General features: G+C 45.4%; 1 protein-coding gene across 2 annotated transcripts in view; it reads left to right on the forward strand.

Moving 5' to 3' along the window:
* The window catches only part of LOC119396323 (solute carrier organic anion transporter family member 5A1), a 38,419-nt gene that overhangs the window by 3,722 nt on the left and 11,494 nt on the right, over positions 1 to 23,203 (forward strand). The window contains exons 3-13 of one of the 2 annotated variants that reach the window (XM_037663487.2): positions 6,934 to 7,081; positions 8,829 to 8,977; positions 10,131 to 10,287; positions 11,459 to 11,655; positions 12,934 to 13,118; positions 16,108 to 16,318; positions 18,509 to 18,673; positions 19,765 to 19,845; positions 20,181 to 20,298; positions 21,514 to 21,676; positions 22,582 to 22,772. In XM_037663487.2, the coding sequence (XP_037519415.1) occupies positions 6,934 to 7,081; positions 8,829 to 8,977; positions 10,131 to 10,287; positions 11,459 to 11,655; positions 12,934 to 13,118; positions 16,108 to 16,318; positions 18,509 to 18,673; positions 19,765 to 19,845; positions 20,181 to 20,298; positions 21,514 to 21,676; positions 22,582 to 22,772 (1,765 nt within the window). The remainder of the gene's footprint in view (positions 1 to 6,933; positions 7,082 to 8,828; positions 8,978 to 10,130; positions 10,288 to 11,458; positions 11,656 to 12,933; positions 13,119 to 16,107; positions 16,319 to 18,508; positions 18,674 to 19,764; positions 19,846 to 20,180; positions 20,299 to 21,513; positions 21,677 to 22,581; positions 22,773 to 23,203) is intronic. The other variant, XM_037663489.2, reaches the window with a different exon arrangement.

A 23,203-nucleotide genomic window follows, 5' to 3' on the forward strand; every position in this document is an offset into this window, starting at 1 on the left:
CTTTACGGTGAATATCGGAGGTCAAGACGAGAAGCCATAGGCGTTGGCTCCCAGTGTTCTGCAGTATTGGCTCCCCTGTTCTGCGTACATTAATTCCGTTGAGCGGTAACAGTGGCATGAGCGTCGGCAGGGGGGGGGGGGTGCAAAAAAGCCACTTGACACCCCCCCCCCCTTTAACGCCAACACTTTCCCCCTACCCAAGCTGCATCAGTGCTTCCCACCTCTCCACCTCGATGCAACAAGGGTTTGCACCCCCCAAGACAAAATCCTGCCGACGGCCGTGAACGGTGTCGGGGTTTTATTTAATTATGTATCTAATCTTTCGTGTCATAAAACGTCGCGTTTTTACAAGCGTTTTAGGGGATTGCATTCGGTACTTCAAACGCTTTTTTTTTTTTTTTTGCTCAGAGGCTTTTTGGATCGTCATTATTTTTTTTTTCCGATTTCTTTGCTCCTGTACGAGATCGAAAATTTAGTTACAGTTGACCTTGCGGGCTTAAAGCGCGCGCGCCAAAAAGCGCAAGACCAGCAAGGGACGGCTCTAATGCAATCTTCGAGCCCGGGGCTCCAAGATCGACTTTTACATCACGTGATTATAAGACGCTCGGCGCGAAGTCTTTCACTCGCGAGAGAAAAAAAAAAATAAAATGGAGAGAAAGAAAAGAGATACCCACGATATAAGCGTATATAAGCGCCGCCTTCGCGGCGCTTCTCTAACGCACTTAACGATACTCGGCAATGAAAAATTAACGCTTCAGTTAGTGCAGGCTCAGCATTATTAATATTTCCTCTCCTTATTTCTTTTATCTCTAGTGCGAGCGTACTTTCGAGGAACCCGGATTAAGAATACTTAAGATGCGAGCGAATAGCCGGCTTGCCGGCCACTCGCATTAACGAGCTTAACTTTGCTGGGAGAATGCAAAAGGCGAAGAGACGCCTTGGAGTGGAAGACATGCGCAGTAAGAGAATTAAAACATTATAGCGAATAAGGAAAAGATAAGAAGAAAACAGAAACGTTCGCAGGTACTGCTTTTGCGTTCTCGTTTTTTTCGGCGCTTGCTGAATAATTCACTACGAAGTACTCCTACTTACTACTGGATGATTTTTTTATCGGTACGCGTTAGCTGCCTGATTTATGTTTCTGTGTGTGCTACCACTTTGTTTGTCTTGTATTTCGCTGTGTATCGAGTTGTAGGCAGCCAGTCTTAATTGACTGATAAAAGATGCATCGACCTTCGAACCGTTGTTGGTGCGTCGCTCCTTCACTGATTTCTTCTCTCCGTCATTCCAGTCTCGTCAGTGAATCAGGTGCACGCTATACGGGATCGTACACACACAACTCCATCTTCTTTATGTGGCCCCTTTTGTGTTTTTGTCTGGTTTACGTGGCCCTCCGCTCCTTGTGTATTCAACGGCTGGTGTAGTACCTAACAAGGGAGGGCCGCGTGCTTTAAGAAGCAGGCCGGCAGGCTCGGTTGTTTATAGCCATCGATCGCGCCTGCCGCCTGTAAGCCAGCAAGCCGTAAGAATACGGAAGTTGCCGAGCGGTGAGATTCGTAGCTTTAGCGAGTAACGGCCGGTGCACGTGTCGGCCGGTGTTCTCATCAAAAGTTAACGCGGGTATACCTACATCCAAAGTTTAGCACGGGCCAGTGAGTGAATGTTGGTTAGTGAGTCAGTCTGTTTGCTTGTCTGTTGAGGTTAGGCAGAGGCAAGCGAATGAATGAGTTTGCCGGACCAGAGATCGCTGGAGTGGCTTGTGCGAATTGCTATCCGTGATTTCGTCTGTAAATGCAGCAGTCCGTGATAATTAAAAGCGCACTTAAAGCTCAAGTCATATTGTTGTAGTACTTAGCTTCATTATCTGATGACTTCATATGGCCGTAGTCCAGTTAGTGTAAGTTAGTTTGCTGGAATAAATGAAAGTAGAAAAAAAAAGGCAGTTCGTCTTATTTTGCTTTCTGACTTTCATTTTTTACAATAACATACAAAGGCTTATTGCAAATCATATTCGGCAGTCACAGTTACTTACACAATTCAGTCTTACACATCGCCTGTTGGCTTGGCTTATCATCTTACTCTTAAAATAGTTAAGCCTGCTCGGCGGGAACAAACAGGACATTGAAGTATACCTGGATGACTTACATGAGCCGAGTGCACGCCTTCTGCGTAGGTTTGTGTCGTGTTTAATTGTACCGCAAATACGAAGTAACCACTGACTAAATTCTACTGGTCCATATCGCTGTTACTAAAGAACTAACCCGTCGAATCTTCCAATTTTCCTTGGCTGAAATTGTCTGTTGAATTCATTTGGTTGTGTGTAACAAGGTAACGAGTACTTCGAACAATTCCCCTTATTTCGTCCAGTTCTTTTTCATTCACTACAATTGAAGCGTCTTTGTTTTTGTTTTCTTCCATCTTAGTGCGAACAACCTTGTACGCAATTGTACCGAAAAGAAACGCTTCCGCCACTCCCTTCGGCCCCGTGTGCTCGTGTGAGAACGGGCAGTGCACGCACGATAAGCGCGTCCGCAACCCGGCGTGGAGTTGCGTGCAGAGAGCGCCGCTTGGCAACGCCCGAAGATAAGGATCGGCCACGCCTTTCATTCTCTTCGCGCTATCGCCGCGCGCGTCGGTCGCGTAGCGGAACATCAAAGGAACGACGGAAAGCCTCGAACATAGCTGGCGACCCTGTTTCTGCTTTACGTTCGATAAGCGCGGCTGTGAAGATAACCGTGGCGTCGTCCGCCTGGGCTAATCGCACCAACAATCACCTGAGTCACAATGCTAAAGGTAGACGGGCGGCGAAGGTGGTTCTTCCTGTTATTCGCAATAGTATACTTCGCAGTAATAAAGTGACCGGGTAATTACGTAATGGAGATTCACCACTGATATGGAGACGTACGTGGCCAAATAGTAAATGCCGAGCGTCGTGATAGCAGCGGAGAGTTGTACTCAGGCGCGGGACCCTACAGCGCTCTCTCTCTCTCTCTCTCTCTCTTTTTCTGTAAGGTGGAATGAGGGGATGGGGGGGAAAGGGGGTGTAACTGAGATTGTGATTGAGGATGTCATAATTGCACAGATGCTTACAACCGAAAATAGTAATAATAAATTTATTAGCATCCCAGTGAGCGTTGCAGCAACGCAGTACCAGGTAAGGGCTTCGTGAGTTTGCTATATGCGTCGTACGCTGCATGGCACTGCGCACATAAACTTCTAATGGGTAAGGCTTATTGTACTACATACACTGTGCGGTTGGGTACATAGCTTACACTACACACCTTGTACGCCGAGGCGCATTGTGCGCTGGTTTAGGGAATAATGAGCAGACGACGCTGCGGCTCGCGGACAGCGCTAGACCTTAAGCAGTGCAGCTTTTCTTGTGTTTTCTTCATGGGGGGAGGCGGCGGCCGGCTCAAGAAGGCCGCATTTAAGTTGATTGAAGCTTATACGCCTTCGCTAATAAAACAACCCCACAACTAAGTGCACTCAACGCGCCGTCGATCTCGTTGCTTCATCCACTTCGTGTTCGTCTAAACCATTTCAAACCTCCTTGACCTAAACTCACGAAGTTGCAGAACTGCGCTTGGGGCGCTCGTAATTTAGCGGGGCTCTGTAACAGGTGCGCGCGATTTGCGCGCTTCCCTTTCTATGTATCTACCTCGACTTTGTAACGGAGAGGCTCTGCATCTAACTTCTAATCCCTAGTGTCGCAACGCGAATTGCAGCTTCATGGGACAGCACGTACACTCCCCGGCCAGGGCTTGTCAGAAGCCACATTGCTCTATCCAGGAACAGCGTGGCGTGTACTACACGAGTACGGTCTCGGAGGGGGATTGCTGCGTCGACAGACGACCTGCGCCGCGCAGACAACGCATATTGTTGCCGGAGTGATCTAAATCCCGTCTAATCCCGGGCCTCATCCCTCTCCCACGAGACGAGCGCGCGTCCCTTAATTACGCCACGGCGGCGGGCGCGCTTTGTTCAGCGCTGCGCGCGACGGACGAATCGTGCCGCGCCGTCGGCAAGGCCGACCTTGCTTGGCTGACGGAGCGTCTGGCGGAGAGGCCACGGTCCACAAATATCAGCGCCTGAAATGCAGCCTCGCCAAGCGAACTCTCCGTGAAGCCATTCCCTGCGCTCTTTCTCACGCAATATCGGCCCAACGTGTGACCTCTGAGAGACAGCTGGCTTGCACTGACATCACTGAAGCCATACTGCAAGTCGGCCTAGTTGGAACACATTCATCTTCACGGATTCGCGCGAGCGAATCACATTTTAGCGCTGCATTACAACGAGTGCGCGTGCACGCCTTGCTTTAGTAGCACCACCATTGAATACAGGCATCGCAATCAAAATCCGAGGGAGATAGTGGAAGCGTTTTACATTGACAAGCAAAAAGGAGAGTGCGTTAGCCACCCCTCTGTTGCCTTGCTTGAAAAAGAAATTTTGCTGTTGTCATCTGTACGCTAAGGCATGCGATCACGAGCTGTGCCATGTGCGCTTTTGAAGAGTTTTTTTTTTTTACCTGTTTGCGCATATCGGGGGGTTGTTAAGTGAAGGTTTTCGAAAAAATTAACTAGTTGTTAGATTGCGCTCGTCTTTGTGTATCTCTTCTTTGTCTCCGTGTGCTCGCGCGAATCCGTGAAGATCACTGAACCCGCCATGTTGGAGTGCCGACACGGCGGGACGCGCAGTTTGTGACGTCACGTTTTTATGTTGTCAGTAAATTGCGTGGAAGTCCTTTCGTTATAGATGCACATGGGTCAAAAACGTCCCAGCGGTGTTGTTATCACTTTGAAGCATGGTTAACCGATGCCGCCATGTTGGAGTACCAGTACGTTAAGAACCTGCGTCGTGACGTCATCTGCAAACGCCGCTAGCGCGGCAGTTGGCATACCCGTGATCGCGCGCGTGGTCGTCGTCTTAGAACTGCAACCAAGGTCGCGCGTATTGTTTTGATATCATTTCTCATCTTTTCACATGCGATCAGAGTGTCATATGAATGCCGTATCGCTGAACGGCCGCTATTATGGATGGATAGATGCTATGAGCGTCCCCTTTAAACGGGGCCTGAATCAGTTTATATAGATATGTAGACGCTCGTTAGCGCCGCCTGGCGGGCTGAGCTCATTGAACATGGGCCTCGCGAGTGAGCGTGCCGTTTTACCCGGCGCGTGGGAGTGAGAGAGGGAGAGCGAGATAAGGTCGCGCCACATCTGTGGTGGACTACACTCGGCACGCACCCCCGCCACGGTGGTCAAGTGGTTATGGCGCTCGACTGCTGACCCGAAGGTCGCGGGATCGAATCCCGGCCGCGGCGGCTGCATTTTCGATGGAGGCGAAAATGTTTGAGGCCCGTGTACTTAGATTTAGGTGCACGTTGAAGAACCCCAGGTGGTCAAAAATTTCCGGAGCCCTCCACTACGGCGTCTCTCATAATCATATCGTGGTTTTGGGACGTTAAACCCCAGATATTATTATTATTATATTACACTCGGCACGCATCTGATGATGTCGCGGGACAATTAGCGCGCAGCCTGCGGCTGAACGTGCCCGTCTTTGTCGTCTAATGTTCCCTGGCCCTCCGGAGTCACGTGACAGGACCAGAGAGCAAAACTTGGAAAACGCCTACTTAGCGAAACGGGGCCAGAGGCACGTGGGAAAGTACGGGCTGCGGCATACGCCGCACTCCTCGCCTTTTTACCATGTGTAAGTTCCTCGTCCTCTCTCGGACATAGGAAAAGCCGTGGTCTAACCTGCTGTAACACTCCTCATTAGTCAATCATTGAATCATTGCTGAAGAAGGTTAGCATAGGCCGCTAGGAATGGTAAGCCAATAAGTTCAGCTCATTTCACGTGTGTATAAGGAAGTTCATCTGATTCCAGGACCACACGATTCACCAGCTCTGCGGGAAATGTCACATGCTGAAATTTTTCAACTTTGAATGTGTATGTACACATGTACACATACAAGCACACGCACAAACATACATGAAGGGTGGTTGAACCCCCCTCTCCCCCCCCCCCCCCCCCAAAAAAAAAAATTCTGATTATGCCCCTGGGAAATGCTGCTTACTAAATTTTGCGTATTTATCTGTGGCACGAATGATGTGAAGAAGCGAATGTGCAAAGTGGCTGACAGACTTTATGGTGTGATTCCACATCCCCCTATTCGTTTTTATGGACGAGAACGATGGAGTATGTTCTCTGCATCCTCCATATATAGAGAGCTTAACCTGGTATCACTTCTGCTGATATGCACTTAGCTTTCACCCTGTAGGAAGGCACAGTTAGGACTTAAAGGGGCCCTGCAACACTTTTCTAAGTAGCCATGGAATGGCTTCATTAAAGGAGCTTGTTTCCTCACGAATCGACCACCGCAAAAGATTTTAGAATCCGTCCAGTACGAGCGGAGTTACAAAGATTTGTCGCACGCTGTCATTGCTTTCTCTCTTCTCTCGTCCTGACGAAAGCGCTGGAAGCTAAGCAGGGAGGTGTGGCACGGGGGAAGAAGGTACATCACGTGCGCCTCGTGACCTCAAGCACTTTTTATCTTTTTTTTTCTTCGAGCCCGCAACGTACTTTCAGTGCAATCGCGCGCGCGGGCAAGTGACGCCCTCTCGCGGTGGCCGTAGTAACTACCGAGCGCGCCATGTTCAAATCAGCCAATGGCGTGGCCAGTGGCAGCGACCCCGTTAGCATCATTTCTGTCGAGAGAAGAGGAAACACTATTTACCTGACTTTGAGAATTTATTGTAAATCCCAGGCTGCGTGCTGCGCTATAACGTTTGGCTCGCGTGTTCTCAGGAGCCTCGATTACCGATCGGCAGTGTTTTCTGACCATGCTGAAAAAGTGTTGCAGGGCCCCTTTATTGGAGGTATTTAACAGTATGATTGACTGTGCTTTTTCTTTTGTTTCCTTTCTTCCAGATGAGGTGGACCCAAACTTACGAGAGTGTGGCATCCTTGGCTGTCGGCCACGCTGGTTACAGTACTTTGCCAACATACGAGTTTTTGTGTTTCTCTCATGCCTGCTGGTTACCCTGCAGCAAGCGCTGTCCACTGGATATGTAAATAGGTGAGTGTCTAAAGAAGCACACATTAAGACATTTACATGTGACTCCAGGCGTATGCAGGGTTCTCCATTTAGAGAGAGGGGGGGGGGGGAGAGGAAATGTTTCACCGCATCGCTCCCCCCCCCCATCCACTGGACTAGTCTGGGAGAAAACCAGCTTTGCATTAGATGCAAGAAAGGAAAATGAAGCAGTGGCGGGCTGCTCACAACGGCCTGCCTTTGGCCCCTGGCTTTATGGGGGTAATTGTGGGAAGTAAACCATTCGTAGAAAGCAACATTGCGGTCCTTCACCACCATTACTGTAAAAAACCTGCATGGCCATAACCCTGCGCATTAAACAATGACGGAACATTCCCAACTGAGCAAAGATATAGAGCTGACTTGGCGTCCCCCTTACATGAGTTGGGGGGGAAGGAGGGGTTGCTGCCCTCCTGTGCGCATGCCTTTGTCTACTAGGCATGTCTCCTCCTTGTCTACAGGCATGGCAAAGCTTATATAGGACATAGAACAGTGCCAATTTCTCATTTTATTGCAATAGCAATTATATGGACAGTCTCGGCTGGATTTTGCCGTCGCCGTCGCCGCCGTCATGCACCGTATATGTATAAGTATGTATATATATATAAAAGCCCCAAAGAAAAATAATTCAGAAAAATGCTTCCGAAGCACGGAATCGAACCAGGGACCTCTTGCTCCGCACTGAGTGGCGCCATCCACTACGCCACGAAACGCAGATCTTCCACGTAGCTAACGCCGAGCGTTATATACACACCCTTTACCGCTGGACGGACTCGGAGACGGCAGGCGATAATAAGCTTTCTTCATTACCAGCGAGATGGCGCTAGGAGCGCGACAGGTGCATTTAAAAGTCGTCGACGAGCTCGCTCGCTTCTTATATTTGCGCAGAGAGAACCTTGCCCTTCCACTGACTGCACGAGCGGTTTTCTCTTGGTGAGGGGAAGAGTAATGTTTCAAGCTTTCACCGTGATGTCCGCGCTCATGTTACGGAGCGTACGAAAGTCACTCGAGCTCAAGGGACGCCGCTAAACGAACAAACAGAAGATGAGCGCGAACTATCAAGTGTCACAGCTCGACACTTGAAGCACGCTCGTTTCCTTCGCTGCTTCGGCCACCTTTGCAACAGGAGCGCTGTTCAAACTGAGAGTATCCATTGGCGAGCCTCACTTCGTATAGCATTAATTTCTTGCTATCGCATTCGTTGCTTCGCCCTTGCGGCGAAACTGTGACATTTTTAATTTACCTATCAGATGATGCCACTATGCCATCACTTAGTGTGAAGCAAAATATGCAACTGCAGTTTATAGCTTCTCAGAAATCAAAGCAACGACCACATATAACATATCGAATACATGTCAGTGTACTCGTTAGAGAATAGCAGTGCCTGTGTCTTATGTCATGGAAAGCTCAGCCGAATTTGATATTGTAGTGTATATATACCTATAGTTGCTGGGTGTGCTGCTAGTACTGGAAACAATGCAAATGTGTTGCTGTTTGATTCACTTGATGTTCTTCATCACGGTCACTTCAGGGCTGTCGTTAACTTTATCCTGGACATTCGTGTTTTCACTTCAGACTCTAGAAAATTTCTCCTTCAACAGCTGGACAGCTCGTTATTTGCACCTTATATGCAACTAAAGTAACAATTTGTGAAGGTATATCGCACGAAACATGATGTCTTATGTGCGTCGTACGTCTGAGCTTGTTTGACTTGTGTCTTTTTTTCTTTCAGTGTAATTACAACAATTGAGAAGAGGTTTGATATCCCTAGTCGAGTGTCAGGAGCTATTTCAAGTTCATTTGAGATTGGAAACCTGCTGACCATTATTTTTGTGAGCTACCTTGGGAGCCATAGGCACATTCCTGTTTGGATTGGCAAAGGTAAGCTCATATTCAATGCCTCCAGTGGTGTGGCCTTAATTGCAAAACTGCCATAGGCATTGGACTAAGATATACACTCAAACCTCGATATAACGAACACAGATATAACAAATTGTCGGTTATAACGAAGTAAGTGAGGAATAGTCTCGTCATAAATACAGTGTTACTAATAAATGTTTATAACGAATTTTTGGATATAACAAAGTTATTATCGTGGCAAATGTGACTTTGTTATAATGAGGTTTGAGTGTAGTATGCATTCAGCCTGTCAGAACTACCTTGCAACATTATTCTGAGTGCCAGTCACAGTGCTGATAGTTTGCAGCACTGTGAGATGTGCTGTCACATGTAACACATATCGCTCTGTACTGTGCAAAGTGCTAATGAACATAAAAAAATGCACATGGGAGACTTGCCAGGGCTTAGGCACAGTAGCTCAAGCACATATAGGCATGTGCAGTGTATAGCAATTAGTTCTGTGGAGTGTTAATTGTGCTGTCCAAGATTCTCTTCTCATTGGTCTATAGTCTATACAAATTTGTTATCTCATTGTCGTATTCGGTTTTCTCTTACCTTATTTCATTCAGCACTTTCATCTGCATCGCGCTAATTAAAGCAGGTGCTCTATTACCTCCTGCTTCATTTATTGTGCTAGAACGAAGGAATAAAGACCAAACTGTTGCGATGATAAGTGTGATATTAATTGTAAGAAAGCTTAATTTCACACATTACGTCTTCTGTGATACCTCTTGCGAACCAATGCAGTTTGACGTGCGTCATCTCAGAATGCATTTACATGTTACAAATTTTGCCATGTTACATGCGAAAGTGTGTTAGTTCACAAGAGCTATAACAGAACAGATAGTATATAAAACAATGGAAATATGCAGAGAAAATATGGAAAAAATAAAAATAGATTAAGAAGAACTAGTTTAGATTACTTTTAACATATGTGAAATTCTGCAGAGGAGCAAAGCAGAAGAATGCATGAATCATCAATGCTGCCATTATTGTGAAAATTGGGGAATAGATTTATTTAGGTATTGTGGAGATAGATGAAATCGTGTTTGCATTGTATATCGGCTACACTGCAGGACGTTTCTTCCCCTCACTGCTTCCAGGCCCTAACTCGTGAAATGGCATTGCCTTTCAGGAACCATTGTAATGGCAATCGGGTCTTTTGTCTTCTCGCTTCCGTACTTCATGGACCAATCTAACTCTCCAAGTATTTATAGGCTCAATGTCACTCGCATTGAGGATGAAAACACATGCCAAATGCCCACAGCTGCCATGGTGCCCGAACACACAAGGTAAGTACGCGAAGCAGATTTCTTCTTTTTCATATTTTAGTCAGGCAGCACTTTCAGGTTTTGTAAAAGGCGTGAAGACGTGGGAGAGAAAAGCTATTCTACAAATATTACAGCAGCTTTTACAGTTTACCAAAACACCATGGACATATATGTTACTGGCGCCTCTTGATGGCCTAAAGTTTCGCTGTAGACAACACAGAACTATTATTGCAGGGGCACGCAAAAGCATTTTAGTAATGTTACTAATTGTAACTTCACTGACCATAGTCAGTAAAAAGAATCACTTGCTCTACAGCAGGTGTCTCAATCTCACCTCATCTAGCGAGCCGCTGTCACAAAATTCAGTCGGCACAAGGGCTGGGACAGTGAAGATGGTGGGAGCAGGGGACGGGGCGGAGAGGAAACATTTTGCCTTGTAACCTTGCCATTTAAAAGAACGCCTTTCCCATGTCACATATATGGATCATTTCTGAAGGAGACTTGACGTCAGCTTTCGAAAAACATATAGATAATGATTTTCACAATGATTGAAATCTGGACGCTGATTCTGAAATACTATAGAGTTTTCATTCCGCGGGGACGTTTCAACGCATATTGACTGCGTGGGGTGCCTCACGAAAAGAAATGCTTGAGACCACTCCTGTATCTGTTGCTTACCCGAACGAAGTGCTATTAATTGCAATATGCGAGAGAACAATGCGAGTACTAGTTAGCAGTCGCAAAACTTTATTCCGTGTGAAGCCACGGGCCGCTAGCGAAAGGTCCGCGGGTCGCATGTTTGAGACCCCTGCTCTACAGTAACAACAAATGAATATTGGTTTACATTAGGCTGTGAAAAGTTATTAACATTCTGTGGTGACACATAACTGAATATAAAATGATCGTGGTTCTGAAACGAAATTAAGTTCCCATTTTAAGAAATTTCGATAGAAGTCAGCATGTTTAGCCTTGTAGGCAACTTTAGTCTTGTAGGCATTTGTCTTGTCTTAGCATGTGCCTTACATAGCCAAAAATGCAAATTAATGACTGCATCAGTAAAGGAACACACCACTAGGAAACTACCTTTTTCATTGTTTGCTATTCTGTCCAGTTTGAATTACTTCCTTGTTTGCTTGTTGTTTTTTGTGTTTGCAACAGGAATGAAAGTTGGATGCATCATTTGTTTTTGCAGCAGCCACTTCATCAACCCGCCCCTGTCGCCCGACGCTGAGCAGAGCTGCATTGATGGCAGGTCTTCGAATGCCTTGTATATTTTCATATTTATGTGTGCCCAAATCCTGATCGGGTGCGGTGGGACACCCATTTTTACTCTGGGAACAACCTACATCGACGACCATGTTCGGAAGGAGAGCTCTTCCATGTACATTGGTAAGCTGCCATTGTGCCTGCTCACAGTACTATCAACTTTTATTTGATTTCAGAGCCTGAAGGATGCCACTTTTTCTTCGCATGTTCTATCCTAGCCATTCGTTTTTTCTGTAATGTTGTAAACCCCTTGTTTTACTAGCATCCCGTACTTTTGCGAACAGGGAAACAGAAAATCTTCCAGCCTCTGATACTGTCACATGACTGTTGCAGTCAGGGGCGTAGCCAGAAATGTTTTTCGGGGGGGGGGGGGGGGGGGGTTCAACCATACTTTATGTATGTTCACGTGTGTGCATTTGTATGTGCGCGTGTATATATACGCAAGCAAAACTGAAAAATTTCGGGGGGGGGGTTGAACCCCCCCCCCCTGGCTACGCCCCTGATCGCAGTATAAGAGGCACTGACTCAAGGGCATCCGCAGAACTTATTGCAGGGGGGTGCAAGGGGGGCGGGGAGATCCGGCACTGACAGCTTTCACTGCTGCGTCATGACGTTCAAGATTAATCAGTAGTGTGCAACGTGCAAAATTGGTTGGAAATAGAAAAGGCCGGGACCTGAGTGTGCTAATCGAGCTGTGTAGCTCATTGCTACCACATAGAAAAATATTATCCGAAATTCCAGGGAGGGGCAGCTGCCCCCCCTTGCACCCCCCTCCGGACGCCCATGCACTGACTGCCACGTATTGCCGTCATATTGAGATTGGCTTCGGGTGTGCTTGTTTAGAGGAGTCCCATTCGTGCTTATTTAGAGGAGGTCCCATTCATACCATCACAGTCCACATTATCAAGGTTCATTGGGGAAGCTTGGCACCTCCAAAGGTTGGCCATAAATCGAGTCTCAATACGAGGGCCGTCATAACGATTGACAACCGTATATGCTCTCTCTCTTTCTCCTTTACTTCTTTCTTTATTTTGTGATGGTTTTCAAGCCCACAATGTTCATCAGGGCTGATTGTCATTCGAGAATCCCTGAAACAGTTTTTCCCATTTGTGCAAGTGCTTCACATATATTATTAAATCATTTGCATCACAACTTAAACGAAGCACATTCTGTCAAGGGAGCTATGGGCTAGTAAGTGTCCTTCTTAGAACTGCTTTCCCTTCTCAACTTCTGCACCTAGCGGTCAGGTTCAAGGTTAGTATAGTCAGGATTATTATCTGCCTTCTGCAGCCATTCACCAGCACGTGGTTTGTTGGCATAGCATGACTTCTTTTCTTGCCAGCTTAACCGCCTTCTCGTATAACCAAACACCTTGTACCTGCTTCTTTGTGTGCATTGCAGGCTGTATGTACAGCACAGTGGCCTTCGGCCTGGTGGTGGGCTACCTGCTGGGTGGATTCCTGCTGTCCCAGCACGAGAATTCCTTCCTGGGTGGCACCGTGCCGCGAGGCATCTTTCCTGGTGCCCCCCGGTGGATCGGCGCCTGGTGGGCTGGATTCGTCTTGTGCGGCATCTTTCTCATGCTGGTGAGCAGATTGGGACTTTGATGCAATCCGCCTTTTTCATTTTCCTGTGCTGCTCTCTGCCGTTTTGATAGGGGTTTGGTAGGGGCCGGGAGAACCAGTATTGCGAGAAGCAAATCCTCCGAGTTGAAGTGTGCTCGCTGCACAGTCAGAATCGCACTTGTCTAGAGTGGCCAGTCCGCCGCTTCAGCTGCCGTTCTTTGCAAAAATATGCAGAGACCGGCACCATAATGATACGAGATATAGTCATACCACATGCTAAGTCCTTCTGCTATAATTTAAGCACGAACAGAAACTTGTAGCTAATGTGAGGTAGCAGCTGCGAACGGCACCAGTACCCACAGCCACACGCTCGACCACTCTAGACAAGTTTGATTCAGTGTGTACATACAAGAGTACGATTAGTTTTCTTACATTCCAAGATTCTGATAAAGGAAAACGCTGCATTTCACAGAACTGACAATTATAAATGCATTTGTAATACATAACAGTGTGATACGGGCACTCTTGATTGCGAGCAGCACTGAATAGAATTGGATTTCTTGATCGCAATTGACAATGGTCACCGCTACACGGTCCATACTAACGTGGATCGAGCCAAATCGCAATTCTGGAGCCGAGTTGCTATAGTCTTGATCCTAATTGGGCCCGATCTCGAATAAAGGTGACCGCATGGCAGCACATGATCTGGATCGAGCTATAATCCGGATTGGCCCTGATCACAATTGAAAGCGCCTGCCTGAGAGCTGTTTCAAGAGAAACAGAGGCCTCTGGTGGCAGACACATAGAATTGTTTCGCTTACCTCATGAAAAAAAGCACAAAATTTTGACTCGCTGATATTTGCTGAACATGGGTGGACTGCATTGCCTGAAAAACCATTGCTTTCTTTACTGCTAGTGTTCGTTGCATTTTAATTCTTGGGCGACCTCATTTCAATGGAGGCAAAATACTAGAGAGCCATGTGCTTAGTTTTAGGTCCGCATTAAAAGTACGCTGAAATAGCAACTGGACGTGGAAGTCCTCATGCATGCGTCGCGAAGCGTAAGACGGAACAAGTCAGAGAAGCAACGCACAAAAAAAGCCTACGGTATCATGTGACCACCAACTATACTTCAACCGACGTAATATGACTCTTTCGATGTTGAAGGCTTGGGTGGCTACATAGTATTGGATGCAATGCTCGCTGTTGTTGTTGATTTCTTTCTAAATACTCGCGCGTATTTCGTTAGGCGTGCAACAAAGGGCGGAAAAGCAGTAAACAGAATGGGTTTAACTCCTACATAGTTAAATCGGACTGCGTGACTGAAGTTGACGGTATCCATCCAGAAATCAACGTGACGAAATGCCGACAGAGCTGTGCGACTCTGCCGGAGTACTTGGCCCCTGTACAACACACATGTTCAGATAAAGTTATGCCCCGGTAGCTAACTATCCGTTCATTGCGGCAGTCCTCCTTACCTGTCACACTAAGCCGACTTGACTATAGCAGAACATTTCCTGAGGCGAAGGTTCTTGGACCCTAGCCACATCCGTCGATGGCGCGGCAAATTTTCGTGCCCCACATTGCAGTAATTCAGAAACACCGGCCTCAGTGAGCGAATGTAACGGTTGTGCGTTCTTTAGTGCCAGTACTGTGCTCTCTCTCTCTCTCTCTCATTGCATCTGTAGTCCCCACTCCCTTACTCCCAGAGCAGGGTAGCAAACCGGACGAGCTACCTGATAAACCGGTTGACCTCGCTGTCTTTATCCTCCTTACTATCTTTCTTTCTCTTCCTCATTGCAACACTCTCCATCTTTCTCTCTACCTCTGACTTTCAAACTCCCCTATCCATTTTCCCAGTGTAGGTTAGCATACCAGTTTTTCTAGACTGGTTATAACGAGACATTTCCTCCCTCTCCTGTTCCTTCTTTCCTTGCGCGCAAGCTCATATCCATTACAAAGTTTTCAACAACGCTTTTTTTAATGCCATATTGCATTATGCTTTCACTCTCTCCCTCTCTCTCTCTCCCCACCCCCCTTTCACCCACCCCTCGTAATCACTCGAGCGGATCACGTGACCATCGCGAGAGGTCCGGTCACGAACAAGCGTGCGGTACCTTGTCAGAATGACGTCGCTGCCGCCTTCATTGCCGTGTGTCGTCTCTGGTCCGGGCCTTTGTGGGGCCACTGACAGGCGTGAGTCTGCGAAGATCAAAACAAAAAAAGTTACAGAATATCCACGGGGTGAATGATGATGAGTGGGGCGAAGCTCCGGAGGGCATCATCGGTAAACCGTGAATACGAGTAATTCGCCCCACTAAAGTAAACACGTGAGAAATGTGAAACATCAAACTTTCTCGCATCGGCTGCTCAACAGTCACCTGTGAAGCGCCGGCGGTGGCCATTTCTCCTGATGTAGGGCTTGGCTGGAGAAGTTCCAGAGGGATGGCCTTGGGACTAAGGCCTCGCAGTCGGCGACTGTAGCGGTGGACAGGAGTACCCACTGCAGGAACGGGTTGCGGGATCAGACTGCAGAACCGCTTCGTGAAGGGGTGGTGAGCATCAGGCGTTGAAGTCCGAAGAACCGAAGACCCAAGCGTCGTCTTCCTCAGAAAAATCGTGGTTGCTGCTCGAGCTTCCCACTTCGTCGTTCTCAGTTATCTAGCCAGCCTTGAGCCGTGTTTTCAACATATATGAGTACCACCATCTAACGGACACTCCACGAACTAATTATATAGAAGTATTGCCATCTAGCGGACACTCCACGAACTAAACGAGAGGTGGCTACTACATACATCGAGGACGCACGACCCACGGCTTAAGGAGCGTCGGCCCTAAAAATGCCAGGTGGTTTAAATTTCTGGAGCCCTCCACTGTGGTGTCCCTCATAATGATATCGTAGTTTTGGGATGTAAAATCCCACCAATTATTATTATTATTATGATTAATTGCACTGATTCATTTAGCTCAGTTTCGAGGCTGATGAAACTACTTTCTCAACTGTGCTGCAGGTTGCAGTGCCTTTCTTCGCATTCCCCAAAGCCCTGCAGAGAGAGAAAGCACGGCTAAAGCGTGACGAAGAGTACATGATGGGAGGAACCAAGATGGTCACCGGCGTCAACCAGAAAGTGGAGGTCTGGAAACCCTCTGGAGCCGCAGACCCGCATAGCGCGTCCTCTTCCGAGATTCCTCAAAAGCAGAAATATGGCCGCGACATCAAAGGTATTGTGCATACTTACGGCAGGTTCATTCTTGCAAGAATGTTTGTTAAATGCGTGACAGAAATGGACAAAAGGGAGCAGGACGAGACACTCATTATGCAAACTTTCAGTTGGGGTTCATTGCACAATCCTATCGTCTGATATGTATGCTTAAGTATGTGATAACCAAACATGTCCATTGCATGTGAGTGGCATTAAAAAAACATGCCAGGCCTGCGCGGAACATGCAGCACAGTCACAGCGAATGTTGTAAGAGCGGCTTTTCTAGAGCCTGTTGTAAACTCTCTTGGGGCAACTACTACAAGTGCAGTTGCAAGGTACCCACTACACCATAAATTATCATAATTTTGCGAAGTAGGGAAATACCAACTATTCCATTATTCATCATTCTGCGGGGAAGCGAGGTACCCCACTACACATCTGTAAGGCATTCTCTGCACTTTGTTGAACTGTGGTTGATGATGGAGAATTATGGCTGAGCCCTTTGTAATGGATGGGAAGGTTTAAACCACCCACTCATTACGCAATTCACATTATGTGAAACCTGGTGTTATTCTACTCTTTTGCCGTGCTCTATTACGTCTGTTAACCTTATTCCTTGCCCGACATGTTGACTGCGTAAGGTCTTTTTGCGGAGGAGTTTCAACCACCTGTGTGACTCTGTGGTAGAATATTCGACTGCCTCGCAGAGGGCCTAGGTTCAAGTATCGCTTCATCCTGCATTTTTTTTTTTTTATTTATTGTGTGACACCGGCGGTGCGGTGGACAATTACGCCTCCAAAATCAGCTGTTGTTGTGATCTCATAACAGCTTTCTCTGTAAAAATAGTGCTCCTTTCCTGTCTCTTTTTTGGAATGCACACTGACACATGCTGTTTATCAGCAACGTGCATCATTGTACTTGTCATGGCATTGATGAAAAAGGAACGGCATTTTTTTAGGCTTGTGCGAATAGTAAATTTTAGGTTCGAAGTTAATTCGAAGCGAATAGTGATTTGGTCAAATAATTTCAAAGCGAATTCGAATAGCATATATCGCATACTATAAAGAAAAATGAGCATATTTGTCATGACCCAACTAACCTGCACAATATATTTAAAGTTAGAACAAGGCATGGGCAAATGTCATTCTTTTTGGTTCAAAGGGAGGTGGAAGCAACTCTGAATAGTAGCAGGATTTGACTTTTGGTAGAATGCAAGTGATAACCTGTAAAATACATTACATTTAGAAATTTACTATACTTAGAGCATATAAGCCGCTATAACAAGCTTGTAAACTTAAAAGATGGTGAATCGATGAGAGGGTAATATTTTCATTTAACCTTGAAGTGTGGCTTTGTGGCAGTGCTGATTTCCCGTGGGAAGGTGTATTCACGGTATAGCATTCCTCCACTGCAGTGAAACCACCTTTACAGGGGGGTTACAAGCAGTTTATATATGTCTGTTCGATCATTTCGAATACTTTGAAATTTCCAATAATTTAAATTCATGTTGAAGCAAATTCGAATACTGTAATATTCGTTCGAATATTCGAATTGCTCGAATATTTGCACAAGCCTATATTTTTTTAATGCCATTTGAGTGCTGTGCATGTGTTTGTGTGTCGCGTGCTTAAGCATACATATCAGACAACAGTATTCTGCAACAAATCCCAAATGAAAGATGGCACTGTGTGTGCCTTGTTCTGCTTCCTTTCATTCAAGTTTTTCATCCACATGCTTGCAATGCTAAACCAACTCTCCCAAGTGTGTGTGCAGGTCATCCTTGTTTTGTTAGAGCTTTGTTTGGGGTCGTTTCGTTGCACTTTGCTTGGAAGCATGAATTAAAAATCAATGTATGTGCAACGCAAAATGTGTCGATGCCCTTCGAGCTTTGACTTCAATACCTGTAAAGCTTTTATTGGAACACAAAAATATAGTTGTGTTATTATCAGTATGTATTATGAATTGGTCCAGCAGGACATGCTTCTTGATGCTTGGCACTAGAAGTGAAAGGTAAAAAATAAAAGTAAATCCAAGCCAAGCTCTCATGTGAGAGATTCAATTGGGCACTCTTCCTTGTTTTTAGAGAACTGAATCTAAATTGTTGAAGTTCATTGGGCACTCAGTAGGACATGATTTATGCATACATTGAATGCACCAAGGGCTGTAATGGCTATAAGTACTAAGTAATGCAATAACTGTCCTCGTGCAGACATCCCAGCATCCATGTGGCGCCTTCTGTGTAACCCCATCTACATGGTGACTTGCCTCGGCTCCTGCATGGAGTTGGCCATTGTCAGCGGCTTTGTAGTCTTCCTGCCCAAATATCTGGAGACGCAGTTCAACATCGGCAAGTCACAAGCCAATGTGTTCACAGGTGACGGCTCTTGATTCTCTGTTGGCAAGTGGTAGACTAAGTTCACTGAGTAAACTGCACACGTACCGGGAAACGAGTGCTGCAAAAGCTATGCGATTTGGTATAGCCATACAAAGTCACATGTGGTGACGTTGTATGGCTTTACAATGGGCACAGGGTCTTGGGGGAGCACCCGACATACAGCTGAATACAAATATAATGAATTATTGGTTGTAACATAGTAAATTAAGGATAGTCTTGCCATTGAAACACTGTAACGAATTTACACAAATAACAAATTTTTGGATATGACAAAACTGCTTTCGCGTCAGATGGATTTCATTACAGCGAGGTTGGGCTGTGGTCTGTTGGCAGCTGCTCCTATCACCTCTGGCTCCTGTCACAAGATAAAAAGCCACTTGCATACCCTGCATTATTCATTTCCAATGACATGATGCATTGAATCTTACATATTTTAACTGTGGTTGCAATGCTACAGTACAGAGTATACAGCCAAGCACTTTCCTAAGATGGCATCTAACACAATTGGACAAAGTTGAGCAGTTTCGTGAAATGCAACCTATGCGTAAACTTCCAGTTTGCAGGATTCCATTTGCACATTTTATGTTTTCAGGGCTCCTTGCTGTCATTTTGGCCAAGATATATGAGCTCTCATGCACTGCTTGCAAATTAATCAATGTTACAGTATCAAATGTGCACCCCCCTCTCCCCATTGCCACAGCAGAGGGGTAACCATGGAAGAGGGGGGGCCACAGGGTATGCTTTACCCATGCACAATAATAGGCTGGTTGATGATTTTTTTTTTTTCAGCTTCATGATTACACTTACAAGTTTGTTATTTCACTGTATTACTACAAAATGTTCTCATTAGATTCCTTTTTTCTTTTCCCTGATGCTTTAGTACTCTCAATAGCGTGTTAAAAACATAAGTATACTTACTACTTCATACTGACATCAGCCTTACAATACTCTTGAGTACAGGATTTTTCTTCCAACTTCAAATGTTTGAACATTCTTACATGTGCGCATTCTGTGCTCGGACCACTGTATGCAGCATACTAATGCTAGGATATTTTTTGTTTATTAAACAGGGGGCATCGCTATTCCCGGTGCCTGTGTTGGAATATTCTTGGGAGGCTACGTCCTGAAGAAGTTCCAGATGAGACCAAAAGGTAAAACTTTACGACTTCTCGATGTTATTCACTGCGAAAGAAGCCACGCAATTAACATTCCAATACGTATGTGTAGGACTGCGCAAGGCTCAGGAACTGGCTACGAAGTGATTGCACATTGCATCGTTGTGTAATTATATGCATAACATGTATTCCTTACTGTAGTATAGAAATCTATTTTATGATTGTGGTAAACTTGATTGTCCCTTACTGCGTTAGGTAATTCCCACATCAGTCTCTAAGGATAAGCTAATTAGTAATTAATAAGTAGATTAAAAGTGTGAATAACTTTGTGCACAGTATTGATTACACTGACTTTCCCATTGTTCTTCCAGGGGCCATTCAATTCGTGCTCTGCTTCAACTTGCTGTGCATGGGTCTCTACACGCTGCTGTACTTCTTAGGCTGTGATAACATCCGAATGGCTGGGGCAACACTTCCTTACTTTAACAAGTAGGTCCTTTTACACAGAGTGTGTCGGCTGTGTTGCAGCCGTAAATTAATGGTATGACTCGCAGTCTATAGCTTTCTGTACTTTAGTGTTGCATTCAGCAGCTGGTTTCATGCAGCAGCTCTAATTAAAGGTAAACGTTATTCTTTTAATGACTCTTGTTGCATTCAAAATACAGTAAAGATAAGAGTAAAAAGCTGATCCACCCTTTTATGAGCACGAAGCTGTGAAGAATATAGTGCTTACGGATTCCTCAAAAAATCTGAGATCCCAGACTAGGAAAAATTTTCGTCAACTAGGAATATTTATCTGATCAGTCTGTATGGATTCCCTTTGTACGTAGCGCCATGCTGCAAAATGGATGGACAGCAATTTCTTTCTTTCATGAGCATTCCTTCCACCTTGCTGATCTGATTTGTGAGAAATGGCAAGATGGCTAATCGGAGCAGATTTTTTGTTTGAAATGTCGAAATTTTGTGCAAGATATGATAAAACCTAAATCATTGAAAAATTTAAAAAAAAAGGGTCAGGTTTACTTCTTATTTGTAGGCAAAAAAACTGATGCTTCTTTCTATCCAGTTCTTCCCACGTGCAATACCGGGCAACCTATTTTATTTCATTCATTCCATTCATTGTACCCTCAAACCTGAAGCATTACAGAGGGGTGTGGTATCAAACACTGATGCAATATATGTAAACATAAGAAAACAGAACAGCAGCAAAAAAAAAACATATGGTAAACTAATTAGTTGCTGTTAATTTTAAAGTGGTCCGGAAACATTGATGATCGGTAACGTCTGCAGTGAGAGCAGGATGACGACAATCAAAACATTATTTCTGCCAAAGAAGGGGACCAACCCAGAGAGCAGGAAAGTGGTTCCAATCCTCACAAGTCCTAGGACAAAATTACTTATAGAGAGTGGAAGCCCTACAAAAAGGAACAACAATCTTATGTGTGATCAATGCATCACGGTACATACTGGGGAGGAGAGATGAGTCATTGTGTAATGAACGATGATGCGGTGAAAAAGACAGAAATGATGCATTTTATGGTGGAATGATAACAATGGCAGTTCAAGGCTCGCCTTCATATTAGTAACACTTGCAGTTCGCACATAATTAGACATAAGAGCCTATAGTTCCTTTGTCAAGTTACACCTACTCACTTACACCTACTGTTAACCCCTTTCTCTCCGTCACTTTTGTGACACCTGCAGTAGCAGTGAGCTGGACACGTTCCAAGTGAACTTGACGGCCGACTGCAACATGGGCTGCCGCTGCTCGCCCAACGACATCGAGCCTGTGTGCGGCCGCAACGGCATCACGTACTTCTCGCCATGCCACGCAGGCTGTCGGCCGGGCGCTGGCCACGGATCACACGTGAGTGCTCCGAAATGGCACCTCACCGAACTCGTATATGTTACCAAAAAAATAATAAAATAGATAATAAGTGATCAACAAGAATTTCTTCGTTCAAAAATGCAATCGATTAGAGGGACCAGTTGCTGCACCCTTAACATTAGTTGAGCAGTTAGTGAAAGATAGTAGGTTACTTTTACGGTAAAGTTCTAGTAATTTCGATGTCATTGCTCACAGTCAGTTGCCTCGCATCAAGTCCGCAGGATTTGCTTCTACCAAGAGCTGTTTATTACAGATACCTAAAACTAATTACGGGAAATTTATCGCCAGTTTTTCAGCCACACTACTTTGGAACTCATTACCATGTCAGCTATCTCGTTTTTACATGTTCAAATACAAACTTCGTAAGTATTTTGCACGTGCTGTAACCGTTACTCCATTGCCGTTTTAATTATATATGCTTTGTGTTGTTATAAACTATTTGTTTTTGTTAGCTAGTGACTCGCATGATACATTGTCTTTTGTGTTCGGTATAGCTGCATGTATTCACATATTCCGCTCGATTCTAACAGGAAGTCTCCTGTACAGACATTTTTTTATGAGACCTCCCCTGTATGCTTGAATAATTTCCATTTATAATCTTGTTGTATGCAATAACATAAGCCTGAAAAGTGTTTGGTATTCTGGAAGTGTATTAGACTGCCTCTACTTAATATGTATTTTTAGTGTCCCTTTTACCAAGAAAGGCACAAAAAAGAGCTTTGCTCCAGAAACATTGTCCCCATTTTTGTTTTCTTCTGAAGTCGCAGTAATATTTTGTTAACACGCTATTTTCATTTGTGTTTTCTCCTGAAGACACAGTAATATTGTCTTAACACACTGTTTTCATTTTTGTATCTCCTTGGACATATAATCTGTTCTCGCAGCTGAACTACACATCGTGTGCGTGCATCGTGCCTAATGTGACCATGAACCCCGAAGTGACAGCCGTGCCACTGGCAACCAGCGGGCCATGCCCGCAGCCGTGTTTGGCGTTCATCCCGTTCATGGTGCTACTGTTTGCCATGACTCTAGTGGTCTCCATCACACAGATGCCACTGCTCATGATCATACTGCGGTGAGCTCGGCCAGCTGCTGAAAATGTCTTCTATATTCCCCCCAAGCATGTGCACGATGTGGGCTGAATGTGCGCAAAATGTGTTCGTTTCTCACCTCCTAATCATGATCAGCTAATCATAACATTCACATTGTTTTGTTAAGTCTTTGTGCAACAACGGCCCACGCTGTTTAGCGCTCTAACAATAGCACGTTTCACGTACATAGTGTCCATAACGATGTTGCATATGTACGAACCCCACGTTTTGCATAGTGCACATGAGCAGAAGTTCTGCGCAGGCACTCCGTGGGAAACGTGCCATTTTTACGTATGCCATACTGTTACGAACACTACATATGCAGTACTTAAACTCATTTGTGTTTGACGCTCTTTGACCCTGTTTAGCTCTACCGAACATGGTGAACTCTACTTACAAAGACTGCACTCACAGC

This window comes from Rhipicephalus sanguineus, chromosome 6, assembly GCF_013339695.2.
Source record: "Rhipicephalus sanguineus isolate Rsan-2018 chromosome 6, BIME_Rsan_1.4, whole genome shotgun sequence".
NCBI lineage: Eukaryota > Metazoa > Arthropoda > Arachnida > Ixodida > Ixodidae > Rhipicephalus > Rhipicephalus sanguineus.